The 18194-nt window shown below is 38.3% G+C and overlaps 1 protein-coding gene, 1 non-coding gene and 1 pseudogene across 3 annotated transcripts; 2 read left to right on the top strand and 1 right to left on the bottom strand.

Annotated features, from left to right (window-relative positions):
* The first annotated feature begins 776 nt into the window (after positions 1–776).
* LOC121978838 lies at positions 777–884 on the top strand. Its single transcript, XR_006111179.1, has one exon. It is a non-coding gene; the product is annotated as a small nucleolar RNA R71 (small nucleolar RNA).
* A 7407-nt stretch (positions 885–8291) lies between these two features.
* LOC121979016 lies at positions 8292–8455 on the bottom strand (annotated as a pseudogene).
* Positions 8456–13284: 4829 nt separating this feature from the next.
* Positions 13285–17716, top strand: LOC121975146 (AT-hook motif nuclear-localized protein 9-like). Of its 2 annotated transcripts, XM_042526591.1 has the most exons (6): positions 13286–14087; positions 14249–14706; positions 15045–15112; positions 15572–15703; positions 16851–17012; positions 17178–17716. In XM_042526591.1, the coding sequence occupies exons 2-6, from the start codon at positions 14256–14258 to the stop codon at positions 17406–17408; spliced, it is 1044 nt and encodes a 347-aa protein (XP_042382525.1). In that variant the 5' UTR covers positions 13286–14087; positions 14249–14255; the 3' UTR covers positions 17409–17716. The 2 variants fall into 2 exon arrangements, with proteins under 2 accessions (XP_042382523.1, XP_042382525.1); XM_042526589.1 differs by having other exon boundaries at positions 13285–14706.
* The last annotated feature ends 478 nt before the right edge of the window (positions 17717–18194 follow it).

Raw genomic sequence — 18194 nt, 5'->3', positions numbered from 1 at the left:
CCCATTTTAGATGCTTGGAACCCTTCCAGCCGCCCTGAGCAGGGCTATATAAGCAACCCTACTCCCAGAAGCTAAAAAGAACAAGAATTACAAAGTAACAACACTTGTTCTTGAGTTTGTCTGAGTTTAGCTTTCTGATTTAGTGAGTTTATTGCTGTAAGAGGCTTCTCCGCCTAGAGGAGATTTTTAGTGCGCTTTTTCATCTGCCTTGGATTAACAACCTCCCTGGTTATAACCAAGTAAATATATTAAGTCTCGTCTTTTTAGTTTATTATTATTTTTATGTTTATGCAAGTGCTTTAATTAAGTTATAAGTTTGAGAAGGGCCTTTTTGTTTTGTTTGGCTATTCCCCCCCCCCCCCCCCCTCTCTTGCCGGGCACTAAGAGTCCTAACATGTTCCACTTGAGATATTTGCAAATTGATAGCTCCAAGAGGGAAAAAAATCTTTCATGTGTTCAGAAGCTCCACATACTTCGTAGGATAAAAAAATTGCATTTACTAGGTGTGCATTCATATTCTCAAATTGTTTTGATAGCGAATAAACCTTTGCAGTTATTAAATCAAAAGCATCCACATTATATTTTCTCAGTATTTTGATTGCTCTGCACTTCATTCTAAATCCCATTGATGGTGATTCTGAGCTACACTCTCAATAATTTCTTTTGCCTCATTAAGTTCTTTGTTCATTAATGCTCTATCAACAATAGAATCTAAGGAAACCTTTGTTTGATAATTGATACCATTGTAAAATGTGTGGTTCACAAGCCACTTTTCTAGACCATGATGTGGACAGTCTCTCAGCATTCCCTTAAATCTATCCCATGGTTCATAAAGAGATTCAACATTTGTTTGCTTAACGCTTGCAATAAGGTTGCGGAGGTGTGCTATCTTACTTGGTGGAAAGAATTTCTCTAGGAAGATCTGCTCATTGAGTCCAAGAAGTGATACTGTTTGGAGGCAAGGAATTTAGCCAAGTTTTTGCTCGATCTCTCAAAGAAAACTCAAATAGTAATTATCTGATGGCCTTTGGGGGAACTCCATTAATATGCATCATGCTACATAAATCATTAAAGTTTTCAAGATGATAATTAGGATCCTCCATCAGACCACCGCCATATTGATGTTGTTGAACCATGGAAATAAAGGTCAGCTTTAATTCAAAGTGATTGGCTTCAACTGTAGGTCTAGATATACTGAATCTTGGCCATTTTCATATGGTGTGACATATTCCTTCAAAGGTTTGTTTGCCATATTTCTTTATTCTTGCTCTTGTTGACTCTTTGCAAATTTAACCTTCGATGATATGTCCAGTCAATCTTAGGGTCAATAGGCAAAAGACTTGCAATATTTCTTCACATACACAAACAAGAGAAAGACTTGAATTTTATTGTTTTTATTATATATATATATATATATATATATAGGAGACAAATTATAGAATTGAAAATGTAGAAATAGAAATGCAGTAATGAAAGATAAAGAATAAAGAATATGAGAGTTAAAGAATTAAAGAATTTAAAGAATTGTCTAGACAAATTCTAATGCAAACTAACTAGATTTAAAGCACTCGGTCCTTGGTAACGGGACCAAAAACTTGATGTGAACTAGCAAGTACACAGACGTCGTCAAGTAATAAAATTTATATAAGTCGATCCCATGAGGACTGAGGATTAAATGCTAATTAGTTTTACACTTTGAATTTAGCTAGACAGAATTGATAATCATTTGATTTGAGATTTTGTCTAAGAAATGAAAATAAAAGAAAGATAACTGAGGAAATCCTTAATTCAGAAGATGTTCTAGGTCATTGGTTTCATTGCAATGGTGAATGTTGTGTTACGAATTCACTTATTCCTAGTTCTCCACTTACATGTTTATAGGACAGTCTAAATTACTACCGAAAATCACCCAATGATGGTGTATCAGAGTACTTCCCCTACTAGTAACCAAGTATGTCATCAAGTGAAGAAGTAATTTAGAGAGTCTGGGTTTTCAGTAGAGTACCTCCTTTCATAAGGCCTCCCCAGGTGTACGTCTCTAAATTACATAGGTCACTTGCATAGCATATGATTAGGGAAAGCCCATTAGGTCAAGTGATAGACTCATCCATACACAGAATTACTCTCCCTTAGGAGGTTACGTTCCATATAGAAGGATAGTTACCTTAGATACCCAACGTTAAAGAAGCATCCTAAAGTCATGTCAAGCTATATTGGAATGTACACTCAAAAGATGACACAATTTATGCATCTATTTAATGAAAATTTAGGTTCATGCTCAGATATAGACACACAGTAATATCTTGCTCAGAAATTAGATCTATGCATATAGAAATGCAATCTAGATAGATAAATTCATATTTATAGAGAAAGTCTACTTGCAAGCATTTCATTAAACAGAACAAGTGTCATACAAGCTTCATCAAATAAGGAAATTGACAATTCAATAGAGTTTACAACATCCACACATTACAATTACTTTCTACATCCTAGAATAATATAAATATACTCCATAATTGGAAGAACTACAATCCAACCACTCAAACCCATAGGAACTTCAAGAACCCTAAAGAAGAGGAGAAGAAACTTATCCTTTGATGTCAAGTGAAGCCCTTGGATGTAGATCTTGGAGTGCCAATGAGGATGGAGTAGTAGAACAACCTCGAATCACCCAGATGACGTCTTCAAATGTAAGGATTTGACCTAGAGGATCTCCTCCCATTGTGGATCTTCCTCCCCCTTTAAAGGAGATGAAGTGCCCTTTATATAGAAGTGAGGCACGAGGTGGTCATGCCTCTTGGCATGGCCTAAACCTATCTCTGGCATCTGGTCGGGCCATTTGGCATGGCCAGAGCCAAATTAGCTCTGGCCAGATAGCTTGGTCATGCCATCAAGCACGACCAAAGCTACCTCTGGCTTCTTGTTTGTGCTTATTGATACGGCCAGAGCAGAGGCTGCTCTGTTTCATCTTCTGGGTCGTGCTATTTTGCACAAGTATTTCTTCAAACTACATTCTCTGACTTTGTGGAGACATGGTCGTGCCTTTGGGCACGACTGTGTCTATTTAAGCTCTGGAAAACTACTCGAGTTGGCTCCTGGCCATGCTCTAAGACACAACCGTCTCTTGTCTGGTGATGATTCTTCTTCCTGACCATGTCATTTGACACGACCAGTGACTTTGCTGATTCCTTGGTCGTGCCATTTAGCATGACCACCTTCTAGAGCTTCTCCTGGCTGCGCCTCAAGGTATGGTCAGGTCCAATTTGCCACTGGAAGTCTTCTTTTATGTCTTTTGAATCCTTTGTAGCTCCAAAATGCTCCTAAAAATGGAAACAAACATCGAGCAGATCTCTCTAGACGTAAAATAGTGATTATGCTAAAATTAACATTATTAAGGGTGCGAAAGCATAGATCATAGGCAAAAAATACAACAAGATGTATGTTAAGCAATATAAAATAACATATATAATCTATGCACATCAATACTATAACTTTAATTCAACTTATAATTGTAGAAAAGATATACATGAGAGGAATATCAAGAGCAATAATTTAAAGATACTTAGAATAGCTATTATTGCAAACTATACAGAGACCTTCTTTATTATATGAGAAAGAAGGGTACCAGACCGGCGTATGTATCAGCCGAGATTTAGAGTGAATGGATGGCTACTTGGACTACAGAAAGGTATAAAGCAAATGCTGAAAAGGCTAGAGAAAATAGAAATACAGAGCCAGGTGGCTCAAGCACTGGAACGGCTCGACATACATCAAGTTCCAAATCTATTGTTGAGCATGTCATGGATATGATGAGTTTAATTTAAAGTTAAATAAGCAAATTTTGTATTTATTATTAAATTTGTATAATTTTGTACCTAATTATTTGTGTATGCTAGAACATGACCTAGCCCTCCAACCTACTTGTATGGAGGTCTTTCTTAAGACCCATAAGAAGAAAGATATCACATTTGTCGATACTAGACCTAAGGTCATACATATAAGATTATTTATTTATTATATTTAATTGTTTCTATCTTGATTTACTTTAATAATTGTGATTAAATTTAATAATATTCATATTATATTTTTTCAAACAAGATCAAATAACAGATAGAGTGGCTCAGGCATATCAGCCACCAGTAGAGGGGGGAGTCACAGTCTCTATCCACCGAGACACTAAATGAGATTTATTATGATATTATCGGTGGATGGATAAAAAACTCCACCCTCTACAGCCTTGGCTCCCAGGCCAAAGTCGCATTTAATCATTTGAGGACTCCTAGGGGTTGTGATGGATCCTCTTCCTCTTCTTTTGAGATGCAGTCTTTAAGACAGGAAAATCAAGAACTGCACACTCAAATTACCTCAATGGATAAGAAGATGGACCAGTGAATGGATGTTGAGATGTAGAGGAGAGCTGATGAGGATAAAAAGTGGTGTGAGCATCATGATGCTCTCATGGCTCATATAAGATGGTTCATAGCTAATTTGCCCCTTGATTTTGATTCACAAGAGAATCATGATCCATCAGATCCTATTGATTAATTTTTTCTGAGGTTTATTCAACTAAAACCTAATTTTTTATAATACATAAATCATGTAAAATATATTTATCATACAGAAATTAGCTAATTTATAAACATTGTATTACTATATGTTTCAGGAGTCCAAGCCTAATCACATTGACGATCATCATTTACTTCTTTCTTTTATCTAGGTATTAAGTTTGATTATATATATATGCAACATTTTTATTATACATAAATATGATATAAATCTATCGTATTTAACTTTCTGCAGGAGATTTTCTATTTCTATTTTATAAATGGATGTACTATTCGGATTATGGATTATGGATTATGGATAGTATAGTTTTTTCTATTAGATTGTTTGTATGGATATTCAATTATCGGATTATGTTTAGATATTGTTTGTTTCTACTATGGATTGTGAAATGTATTTGTATTGTAAAAATGTGCTTGATGTATTGATTGTTGATTGTGAAATATGAATGTATGGATCAATGCGAAATATGTTTGTATGGATTGTAAATGTCATCATTTGTGATGTTTTATTTGTATATAAAAATTGTAAATAGGATAGAACCTAATTAATTTTGGTATGCTGGGCTCTTTTTTTTTTTTTTTGCAATACCGACGGAATAAATATTCTCTTGATAAATATCGAAAGATTTTACCGACAGAGTAGGTGATTTTATCAGTAAATATCAAAGGGCTTTACCGACAGAATAGGTGATTCCGTCAATAAGTCTTTTATAAATATTATGATGGAATCTATTATTTTGTCAGTGATATTTGCTACGGAAATAATTTTCCATTGGTAATCATCGACAGAGTTTATTTTCTATCGGTAAAATATTTGCTGACGAATTATCCTCCGATAAAATATTTTCTGTCATAATTCTATCACTAAACCTTTATACTGACGGAATTACGATAGAAATTTCCATCGATAAAACTTTTTATTTTTGTAGTGTCCCTTATTCTCCTTCTTCTACATGGATCATCGAATCAAGAGTAGTACTACATAAAGAAAAATTGGATCATCGAATCAAGAGTAGTACTACATAAAGAAAAATGATAATTCCATTGTATTCAAGTTATTCGTAAAAATTTTTATCTTCTGTATTTATTTTCTACCATGATTTTTGATGTAACTAGATCTTTTATTTTTATTTTCTTATATTCAAATTCCTGTGTTTTTTAAATTCAACACGGCTTAGTAAAATTTATGTTCTAACACAAGAAAGATTTGACCACTCTTAGTTTCTTATTAAGAAGGAAATCTTTCTTTATTTTTAAATTAATTATAATAATTTTACATAATATTATTATTATTATTATTATTCTACTACAAGAAAAGTTTGATTAAGTGTTTACCCCTCTATCCTCTCCACGATGTTACGAGTAATATTAGAGCTTATCAATACCTTTTAAATTGTTAAATATCCCGACACTTTTAACTTACTTAGACTTAGAGTCGAATAAAACTTAGACTTTTCTAAGTGTCAAATATTCAGTACCCATTTAAATTTATTCTTTAGCAACACTCGAACCTAATCTTTTACTAAATATATAATCAACCTTCACCTATTTAGTATTTTCTACCTATTAACTTGCAATAACTTACCAAATACCTACACACTCAATAAATTTTATCAACAAATACAATATTATTCTAATTTAAATCTTTTATCAAACATATTAAAATCATTTGATTGAAGTCAACTATTGGACATAATTATTGCACCTTGTTTTTTCTCCTCGGGGCGATGCGATGATTAAAATATAAGATATTATCATATGAAATCTTGAGATTAAAACTTGACATGTCTAAATATAACTCCCTCTCATACCTTACCATTTATATTAATGGCTAGTAGTCATCAATAATTTATCTCTTTCGTATTAATTTAGAGACGAAATTGACGGACACACTGGGCGAACGAATCACATTTTATTATATAATTGCACCTGGTTTTATTTTAGGGTGTCACCATTTGATTAGAAAAGTATAAGTAATTTTATTTTATATGTCATTTTAAATATTAAGGAGATTGACTTATGATTCTAAACCAGGGGCAGATCAAAAGAGGGGGCTAAGGGGGGTTTTAGCACCCCCTCCTCCTCCCCGAGTTTGCCGGAACTGTTTAGTATGGCAGTTCCTCAACCTGAGCTCTAGGCCTTCCACCTTCTGTCTCCTCCCCATCCTTCTTCCCACCCAAAAGGACACGTTGAAGCACGTCTACGCATGCGATCGGTGGCGGCAGTGACGGATAACCTATGCAAGGTGGATTCAGCCCCTCTTAAAAAAATTTCTAGTTCCGCCCCTATTCTAAACGGTATGATATGAATAGAGTAATATAATATGAATATTTTTTTTAATATAATATATTAAAATCTATTTCATATAATGCTAAATGTATTGCTTTCTTCGTATCCGTGTAAAAATTCTGAGAAAAAGAAATTCAAAAATGCATATTAGATTGACCTTTTCCGGTTTGTCACTGAAGATTATATTAATTTGAGAGCATCATGATAAAACACTTGAAATGCAATGATTTTTTATATAAGAAAAAAGAAATTTGAATAAAAATTTCTTATTTTTTTATTAAAAGAAAAGGCTATTTGAAAAAAATAATTAATTCAAAAAATATCATTATATACATATTTCTAGATAAAAATTAAAGGATATCCTTTATTTTATTCACTATATATATATATATATATATATATATATATATATATATATATATATATATAAAGTTTTGATATCCTGCGCGCCCGCACAGTGCGCGACTGTGCACGCGCAGAGGATATCACTCGATTTTTTTTCCATTTTTTTAAAAATTTTGAATTAAAAAAATAAATAAAATATTTTTTAAAATTTTATTTCTAGGGTTCAGACTTTGAGTTATAATTTTTAAACTATTTTTTTTAGATTTTATCTATAGGGTTCAGACTTTCCAATTATGTTATAATGTTTGGTTTAGAAAAAATAAAATAAAATAAATTTAAGTATTTATTGAGTATTGTAATATGTTGAGGGAATATATTAATGTATTAGAAATTTCTATAAGGAAATGTTTATTTTTTTTAATAAATAAAATATTTTTAAAAAATTTTATTTCTAGGGTTCAGGATTTAGGTTATAGTTTTTAAAGTATTTTTTTTTATATTTTATCTCTAGGGTTCAGTCTTCCCAATTAAGTTATAGTATTTGGTTTAAAAAAAAAATTAAAATAAAATAAATTTAAGTATTTATTGAATATTGTAATATGTTGAGGGGATATATTAATGTATTAGAAATTTATATAAGGAAATGTTTATTTTTTAAATTGATTTTTTTTAATTTAAAATATTTAAAAATAAAAAAAAACGATTGATACCCTCTGCGTGCGCACAGTCACGCACTGTGCGGGCGCGTAGGATATCAATCCTTATATATATATAGAGAGAGAGAGAGAGCAAACTTATAAAAAAATAATAAATTTATATTATAATAATTTTAATTAAATTAATTATTTGAATTAATTTTAATTCGACTTTTTAACGTGTTGTGTTTAAAATGTATTCATATATATATATATATATATATATATATATAGTAGAAAAAATTATCACACACGTTGTGTAAGCTAGACCCCTTATATTAGGTGGGATGATATAGGGAGGAGAGATTTGATCTAAGAAAAATGATATGAGAGAAGAAAAAAATTGACCTATAGAAAATAATTTTAATTTTTAAGTATTGCCTCTAGTTTTATATTTTTTTAGTGGAGCAAGACTCCGTGTATAATATAATACATGAACACTTGTGGATAATACACTCTCCTTCATAAAAAAAAAATAATTTAATTCTTTATATCAAATATTAAACTGATAGCAACAGATATTATACTTAATCTTAGCTAAAAGGCCGCCAAGATCGAGAATCCAGCAATAAGCTGCAGTAATTAATTTAATATCATACTTGATCTTAGTCAAAAATCAAGAAAAGTATGCTTTTTAACATCGTCGGCCCAAGGTATTATTTATAGAAATTTCTCTGCTCAAACTGTTACAAATTCTAAGATGTGGAACTAAAGAGAACTCTAGATGATGCGGCAATAAAGAGGGACATGCCCAACACAGGTCAACTGTTGAGGTGGAGGTCAAAATCAAGGTGGTCAACGCCAAGGTGTCAAAAGGCTCGCCTACGGTGGCCGAGCGAAGGACGACTACAACGGTTGGTCGAGGCAATCAGGGTCCGATCGGCAAGAGACTACAAAGGGTGGTCGGGTAATAAGTGTCCGGGTGGGCCAACCGTCTAGCTTGGATAATACGACAAAACATCCAAACACTCAGTATGGAGCAGCAGGACGCTAAAGAGACCAGAGAGTTTATCCAAACAAGAGGGGCATACTACTATACGGTCACCGCAGGGAAAAGCATCTGAGGTCGATAGATCTGAGGAATCCCAGCCGAGTGGCTACCCCGCTCAGCCAAGCAGCAGGACCTGACCATCAAAGGAGAGGAGCAGTCCTGGCCGAGCAGCTACCCCGCTCGGCCAAATAGCGAGATCATTATCGTATCTCTCGATATCCTTTCAGAGATAGTGCCACTAACATGAGGCATGGTCGACAGACGGATCATATGGCGGAAGCTTCTACTGTCTTGGCAGGGATACACATGTCCTGTTAAAGTATGGTGCTAGAGGTACTTTCCTAACAGATCCCTTCATAGAACATATTGGAGAACGTGCACATGCCTCGAGGAGTGTGCACGTCGCCCACCAGAGTTCTATATAAAGAGGGTCCATCACCGGCGGAGGTACGCGTGATTACTGTTTGCACTAGCATTATTGTTTCTCCGTTTTCTTCTATACTTTCAGTGACTGACTTGAGCGTCGGAGGGTCAATGCCGAGGACTCCTTCCCTGGCTCGGCACTGACATTTCTTGTTTTGCATAGCGGGACGTGGTCTACAACCATTCAGCGCAGTAGCCACATCCCCGGGTTTCCACCCTCCCATTTTCGGGAAGTATCATTTTGGCGTTATCTATGGGAACATAGCCTACATCCGAAATGAGAAGATGGAGGATGCTGGACGATTCACCACGGTGACGGTGACAAAGGATGAGCTCAACATGCTTATACAAGCCTAAGCGGCAAGGATGGTGGAGCAATAACAACAACAAGCGATGGCCGAGCGCCAAGCACATGAGCCCGCGTCATCAGCGACCGGTCACCAAGAAAAATATGGAGATCGAGTGGAGTGTGCATCCGCTCGGGGACAAAACAAGAAGCTGAGCGGCACATATGGGGAGGCACCCAATGTGCCGATCCCTTTCCATCGAGCGCTGCTTTGGACTCCATTAGAGGAATGGGGCTGAGTGGACAAGGACCGGGGATCTTCCTCGGACGACGCACACATTTGGGACACACAAAAGGGGAAGGCACTAAGGGACGATGATTCGCTCGAGCGAATCAATCAACAATTCTCATAGGGGATTTTGGATGACCTTCTGCCCAAGCACTACACCCTGCTAACGATCAGGGAATACAACGGAACTACCGATTCAGACGACCACTTGGCCAAGTTTGACAATGTGGCCACACTTCATCAGTACACTGACGGGGTGAAGTGTCGGGTCTTCCTCACCACCCTCTCTGGATCAGCACAGCGTTGGTTCAAGAGATTGCCAAATGGATCTATTCACAACTTCAAGGACTTCCGAGCGACGCTCCTACACCACTTCGCCAGTAGTCGCCGCCACCAGAAGACAAGCGTCAATGTGTTCTCCTTGAAGCAAGGGCCCAGGAAAGCATTGAGAGCCTACATACAATGCTTCAACCAGGTGACCATGGATATTCCTACGGTCTCCTCAGAAGTATTAGTGAATGTCTTCACCCAGGGACTTACCGAAGGAGAGTTCTTCCGATCGCTCATCCGGAAGCTGCCGAGGGACTTCGATCACCTACTCAAGAAAGCCACAGAATACATAAATGTGGAAGAAGCTCAAGCGTCCAAAAGAAGGGAGGTGTTTGCTGAGCCCCCAGTGGTGCCCGAGCAGCGACCATTGAGCAGCCATCAACCCCCAAAGGGGCCCCAATCAGGAGGAGCCCAGCAACACCAGGAGCTGAGGAGTCAAAGGAATGTCATGCAGACGAAACAAGACAATGACCCCGCACAACAATCTAAAAGAGTTCTACACTAACTGGTTAAGGGAAATATGGAAATATTTACAAACAATGGAGAAGAACGGATGAACAGGGAACCACAGGTTAGCGGTAAACTGGTCCTTAAAAAAATACTGAAAAACCCGTAGGTGATTCATGTGGCCAGTAGTACGCAGAAGGAATAGCAACTTAGAAGTCGAGTGGAAATTAGTAGGCAGATTTCAAACTTTCGATATCGTCCCCATTGAACTTGGACTCGATGGAAGTATACCAGAGTCCAGGGACATGGACCGGGGGGGGGGGGGGTTTGCGAAGAACTAGCCATCGAGAAAAAATGGTGCAAGAAGGAGCAGCTAACAGATTCAGATAAGAAAAAAGTAAAAAAGCTTATAGAAAAGATCGCCAGAGAAGAAGAAAGGGTGAAAGGTCGCAAAAAGCTCGAAGACGAAGCCACAAAGAGTGAAGAAAACGGCGACACAAGCGAGGTTTATAAACCTCGTAGTCGATCGCCCTGAGCCGTCCGATCTAGGGTTCAAAAAAAATAGGAGAAGATTTGGGCATAGAATTTGAAAAGGTGTCTATCACATCGCGAGCGGATATCTGCCTGTCACGTCATACGTGCGGCAGCATAAAGTGGGGCACGTGACGTTCAACTAGTGGAAGGCATTAATGAGGCTTGATTAAAAGGTATGGTCGAGTGCTCTGCCCATAATGATCAGAGATTTGTATGGTCTTCAAGAAATTTGGATGATGTCAACTATGAAAGGGCACTCATCTAAGGGAGCACAAGGAAAATAAAATTTTCACCAAGTGTTGTCGCCCATCGTCCCGATCGGCACAGAGAGTGGGTTATCACACCGTCGAACAGCTGATTCACTATCTGCCTTTATAGGTATGATCCGGGCAGCAACTATAAATCAAGCCTGGCAAAATAAAGTCGAACGGTGTGAACTTTTGTTCCGAACAGAAACTTAGGAGCGCATCTGGTTCGATCAGACATGGAAGCCACCAAAGACTCTACTGGTCCAGTCAGTCAGACTTGTAGTCTCCTTCGACTAGACTTGAGGGGGAAGCTTGTGATGTGACGATAAAGGGGACCCTGCCTGGCACGGGTCAACTGCCGAAATGGAGGTCAAAGTCAAGATGGTCAACGCCAAAGTGTCAAAAGGCTCACCTATGGTGACCAAGCAGAGGATAGCTACAACGGCTGGTCGGGGCAATCAGGGTCGATCGGCAAGAGACTATAAAGGTCGGTCGGGTAATAAGTGTCTGGGTGGACCAATCGTCTAGCTCGAATAATATGACAAGATAGCCAGACGCTCAGTGTGAAGCAGCAGGACGCTAAGGAGACTGGAGAACTTGTCCGAACGGGAGGGGAATGCTACTACACGGTCACCGTAGGGAAAAACAGCTGAGGTCAACAGATCAGAGAAATCCTGGCCGAGCGGCTACCCCGCTCAGCCAAGCAACGAGACCTGGCCATCAACAGAGAGGAGGAGTCTTGGCCGAGCAGCTACCCCGCTCGAGCAAGCAGTGAGACCATTTCATATCTCTTGGTATCCTTCTCGAAGACAGTGCCACTGACACAAGGAATTGTCAACAGGTGAATCGTACAACGGAAGCTTCTACTGTTTTCTTAGGGATACACATACCCTGTTAAGGTATGGTGTTAGAGGTACTTTCCTGACAAATCCCTTCATAGGTACATATTGGAAAACGTGTCCATGCCTTGAGGACCGTGCACATCGCCCACCATAGCTCTATATAAAGGGGGGTCCATCACCGTCAGAGGTACGCGTGATTACTGTTTGCGCTAGCATTACTGTTGCTCCATTTTTTTCTACACTTCTGGTGACTGACTTGAGTGTCAGAGGGTCAATGTCGAGGATCCCTTCCTTGGCTCGGCACTGACGTTGCTTGTTTTGCAGAGTGGGACGCTATCTACGGCCAATCAGCACAACAACCACATCTCCAGCTTTCCATTATCCGGTTTTGGGATAGGATCACTAGATTTCTAATTTAATAATACGTCGCAACTGAGTCTTGAACTCTAGATTCCTGATTGATTAATGATAAAAATTCTCAATAATACGTCGCAGCTGAGTCTTGAACTCTAGATCACTGATTGATTAATGAGAAATTTTTTTAATATCCTCCCTTATAAAAAATTAATTTAATATTATACTTGATCTGAGCCAAAAAAAAAAATACTTTCTAACATTACCGACCTAAAGTATTTATAGAAGCTTATTTATTTATTTTTTTAACATTACTGACCCAAAGTATTTATAGAAGTTTCTCTGTTCATAGTTTGCCAATTCTAAGATGTGGGGCTAAAGAGAAATCTAGATTTCTAATTCATTAATGAGAAAAATTCTTAATAATATGTCCAGCTGAGTCTCGAACTTTAAATCCATGATTGATTAATAAAAAAAAATTAATAATATATTACAGTTTAGTTTCGAATTTTATATTTATCAATAAAAATATTTTTGATGGGAATAAAAAATATTTTTGACGTGAATAAAAAAAATGAAATTAACATAATTCTATATCCATAAGATAAAAATAAATTATCCCTTTTTATTTTCTAAAGTGCGAAATCTCTTTCCTATTGGTCATCTTCAAAATGCGGGTGAACGATTTGGATTTCGTCAGCGTCCGTGACTGCGAAGGTGGCTGGCTGGTCGGTCGCACGTCACGAAGTCCAAAGCACTCCGCTTCCGCTTCAGCTTTGGCCCTGCAAAAGCTGAGCCGACCAAGCTTGCCAGCCCATCGCACTGGTGCCGCAGCGTCTCTGTCTTTCTCGGCGGTAACTCCACACCAAGCCCCGCTCGAGTGGCCTTGCGTCGGATCCGGTCTCGCAGAGTGGAGCGGTGGCTGCACCGCCGCTTCCCTCTTTCGTTAGTTCCGGATCGCGCCTTCGTAGAAGAAGAAGAAGAAGAACCAGCATTTTTTTACAAAAAAATTAAAAAAAAAAAAAAAAACAGTGGCTTTTCTTCCTCGTAGTTTATCGGAGTTAACTGGCTCTGTGCTTTTCTCGGCCTCCTTATGGCTTAGCTGACCTCTGCCGTCGTTTCCTACTGCGCCTCACAACTTCAATTCTATCACCCTTGAACATTTGCCCACAAATAACAGTTGGGGGGACTGGGGAGAGAGTGAGGGAGACGAAAAAGAAGGGAAAGGTAGGGATTTGAATTGGGATCATAATTACGCAATTTCCTCCTCTGAAGCCTCTTAGAAACTCATTGCGGAGACCGGAGAGGAGAATTAGGCCGGTGCTCGTCACTCGCCCGAGAGAAGCAAACTTTGGAAGCTATAAGTTGCCTCTCTACTCGCCTCTAATTGTACCCTTCTTGCCATTCCCTCGCCCTTCCAGTATTAAAGAGGGACAAGCTTTGAGAAAGGTGAGATTTTTATTGATTTTTTGGGATCCGGACGAGGACGAAATGAAATGAGCCCGGCTTTTCTTCATCCCTCCTACTTTTTCGAGCTAGAGTCGGTCCATTAAAACCAGGAGATTTCGACTTCGGAGTTGTTTTTATTATAGATTTCCTTCTTTTTCCAGTTCATTTATGGATGGGAGAGATGCCATGGCGATGTCTGGCGCGGCCTCATACTACATAGCTCACAGAGGAATCCCTGGCTCCCAATCTGGATTGCACCTGACGGCACAGCCCGGCGGCCGTTCCATATCGAACCTCGGCACCAGTCTCATCGCCCCTCCCTCCAGCATTGGTGCAGCGGCGTTTCAGGTGGAGTCTCCGTCTGCGGTCTCGTCCCACGGTGTCGTTCGACTTGGCGAAGGTGTGAGCCAGGCAGAGCCAGTGAAGAGAAAGAGAGGACGGCCTAGAAAGTATGGGCCGGACGGGAGTGTAGCCTTAGCACTGTCGCCTATTTCCTCCTCCGCTCCCTCTGGCTTTGCTATCGGATCTAGGTCAGCTTCAGAGTCTGGCGCTCCAACGGAGAAGCGAGGGAGAGGACGGCCCCCGGGCACTGGAAGGAAGCAATTGTTAGCATCGTTTGGTGGGTTAAAGATCTAAACTTGGCCTTCCTCTCTGAAGTTTGAAGCTTCAACAACAGTGCATTATGACTGTTAAAGTTATGAAAATCTTAAGCTTTTCTAGTATATAAAATGCAGTTCAAAAGATTGAGAACATGCGTGCGTTTATTTAATTGGTATAAGAACTGTACAGCAATAATATCTTAATGATCTAAAAAAAAAGTTGAATTTCACAGTTTTTACCTCTGTTTGTCGCCACTTATGAGTTCGGTCTATTCTTTGCTGATTTCATTTGGCTGGACTTCTTTCCAGTGTCCACAAATTGGACGACTAAATTCTGAAATTGGATTGCTTACAACAGGTGAATGGGTTGCTGGTTCAGCTGGAATGGGCTTTACTCCACATGTCATAACGATTGCAGTCGGAGAGGTATGCAATTTTCCATCTTGTTTGTTCCGCGGAATGAGCTTTAGATCGCTTCCCTTTTGCACACCTTCGAGCATTTTATCAAAGATTACACATACTCTGACTAGTTAGGCTTATTTTATCTCAATTTTTGTTTCTAAATTGATATGCAACTTATTCTTATTTCTTGAGTCTATCCAATTCATATGAGTACTTTGTCTTCTGTGTTAAACTTATTAGTGTTCAGACAGGCGTCTCACTGCTTATGCTGGTGTGACATCTCTATCCTAACCAATTTGTTTCGAAAATTAAGCACTGTTAAAACACCTCGGCGTGGGCGAGTCTTGTAACATATATTTGCACATGTAGTGGATGCTCTTTGTGCTTCCTTTTTTTCCTTCTTTGACCAACTTGACAAAAATATATTGCACCAAGATTGCTACAGACTAATAATATCTGATACATATATGATACACTATGCAGGATATCGCCACAAAGATTATGTCATTTTCACAGCAGGGACCAAGAGCTGTTTGTATCCTCTCAGCAAACGGTGTCGTGTCTTCTGTGACCCTTCGGCAATCTGCAACATCTGGGGGCGTGGCCACTTACGAGGTTCGGAACCCTATTTTTCTTTCAGGATTTTTGTTGTCAGATTCTACTAACTAATCAATAAGTCGAAGCGAAAAAAATGATCAAATTATGTGGTAATTGGATTTTTTTTTTTTGTTGAGGAAATATGTAGGTGAAAACTTCCCTGGGCAACATGACTTATCTTACTAACACCTTCATACGGTAACGTTGAGTGCTGGACGACTTCATGTTGCAACAGATTGATCACTTCATTCTGAAGGAATGATTTTGCCATTAACAGAACCTTTTTATTTCTCGAAGCGAGTTTAAAGGGAAGATACCCAATGCATGCACAAGAGGGACAACAGCGGCGTATAACTAGAATTTAATTGCAAATAACTACTTGTGAATTCTAATATCCTTCCTCATCAGCTTCAGTTGATCAGTGGTTATTCATCAATCAGATTAATTAGTTAATCTGCTACTTTCGAAGAAATGGAAATTCTATGATTTTCTAGGTGCAAAAATTCTGTTACGAACTAATGGCTATTAAAGTATTTCCACTATTTTCTACTAGCCCGTCCTTTTAATAGAGTTTATTTTACTGGAAATATTAGCAGGTCAGATCTGTAAGCATGCTAATTGCATGAGATGCTTTATCTTTGAATTTATTAGTTTCCATGTGTTGAAGTGGAGTACTAAACAAAGATTAAGAAACCTATGAGCTACCAACCGCCCATTAGCAAGTTTCATAATGACTTTTTATCACAGATTATCTTATCATTTACCAATAGTTGATTGGTTTAGCGACAAGCGAGCTAGATCCTGAGAGCTTCTTACCGAAGGTCAAGAGGTTTGAGTTTGTATAACGACATTGACTCTTGCGAGAGGCTTATCCTTGTTTCTCCCACCTAGAATAGGGAATACACCTCATGGGCTAGACCTAAATAATAATATAAAAGCTTACCAAGTAAGAGTGAACCTAAGGATTTAGTATTCAGATCTCATCCTGTCCTAATTTCCACCTCAAGTTAGGCCATCTCAAGAGATCTCATGAATTCATTTGTGTTATATCTTTAAAATTATTGTATTAATTCATTCTTCATATTCTTGAGTTTCCACTACTCAATTTAGATTATTTAGTATGACCTAATAAGTAATCTTTGAAATTTTAATTCTGTTCGGACAGGGCCGATTTGAAATTCTTGGTTTATCTGGTTCATACATGACGACTGACAATGGTGAATCACGGGGCAGAACTGGAGGACTGAGCATCTCCCTTTCCAGTCCCGATGGTCGGGTAATTGGCGGTGGCGTAGCCGGAGTGCTTAAAGCTGCCACCCCTGTACAGGTTTGTACTCGAGCTCTTAAATTATACTTCATGAACATAGGCGATGTATCAACGTCTGGTGATAACATGGTTAGATTTGCTTCTTGTGTATCAAGAAATCAAATTACACAAGAAAAAGTCCTAATGTTTATGCTCGAACATGATGTATATTTCTTCCTTTTACAGGTCATTGTTGGAAGTTTCATTTACACGGGCTCTAAGGGGAAGAACAAAGCAAAAGTTAGCATTAAAACAAACCACCCTGACGCTGAACTTCAGCTTGGGGATGAGCAAACTACACCATTTGCGGCTCCTCCCAATGCAAACCTTACTTCTCCCATCATAGCGAGGTGGCCTGGATCAAGGCAGTTGGATATGAGGAATGCTCACATCGATATCGACTTGATGCGAGGGTAGATTATCATAATTGTTGTGCCAATTTGTTGTTCATATTGGTTACCAAGCAGTGATTTGATGTTCATTAATTAGATGTAAACTGGTAAATTGAGACCTGCAGGGTTTAGGTTGTCACAACTTATCCTAACATGCCTTCTGTTCCAGGGATTGCAGTGACTTTAGGGAAGTTTGTTTTCAGTTATGTCGTTAGGTAGTAATGTATTTTTGTCTAATGTGTTGTGGTGTTCGTCTGTTTGGCGGTGTAACTCTGTTGAAGGGAGACATTGCAAGTTTAAAAGTCTGTTTGTTTGCTAGAAAAAAAATTGTAAAAAAAAAATTATGAATATTTTTCCCCTCTAAGTTAGGTTGCAAGGCAACATGGCGGATCCAAAAGTGTGGCCCAATACATCCCACATATCTAACACGACAGGCACGACTAACCTATCACGCTTGATCGACTTGGTTAACACAATTGGCTTGTTCTAACGAATTGACCTAACCACCCCATTGGGACCGGTTGGCTTGTTTAGCTCGACGTCGACCAACTTGTTTGTGCAATTAAACTGTTAGTGATAAAGATCGATTATGGGACTTTTGATGAATGGGCCGGCAAAGAGTTCAAGTCAAGAGCTTCATATGTTTTGATATGTATATGAAGTCATGTAGTACTTGTTGGATATGTTCATGACGACGATTTGGTATGATCAAGGATAATGGGGACTGGATGGTTAAAAAAAAATTAATTAGCCTCATTGATTAGTCCTAAGATGATTAATCCGATCTTATAAAATTTTCTTATCGGCCACC

Source organism: Zingiber officinale, chromosome 4B (genome assembly GCF_018446385.1).
Source record: "Zingiber officinale cultivar Zhangliang chromosome 4B, Zo_v1.1, whole genome shotgun sequence".
NCBI classification, from domain to species: domain Eukaryota; kingdom Viridiplantae; phylum Streptophyta; class Magnoliopsida; order Zingiberales; family Zingiberaceae; genus Zingiber; species Zingiber officinale.
This window is presented reverse-complemented; position numbering and strand designations above follow the sequence as displayed.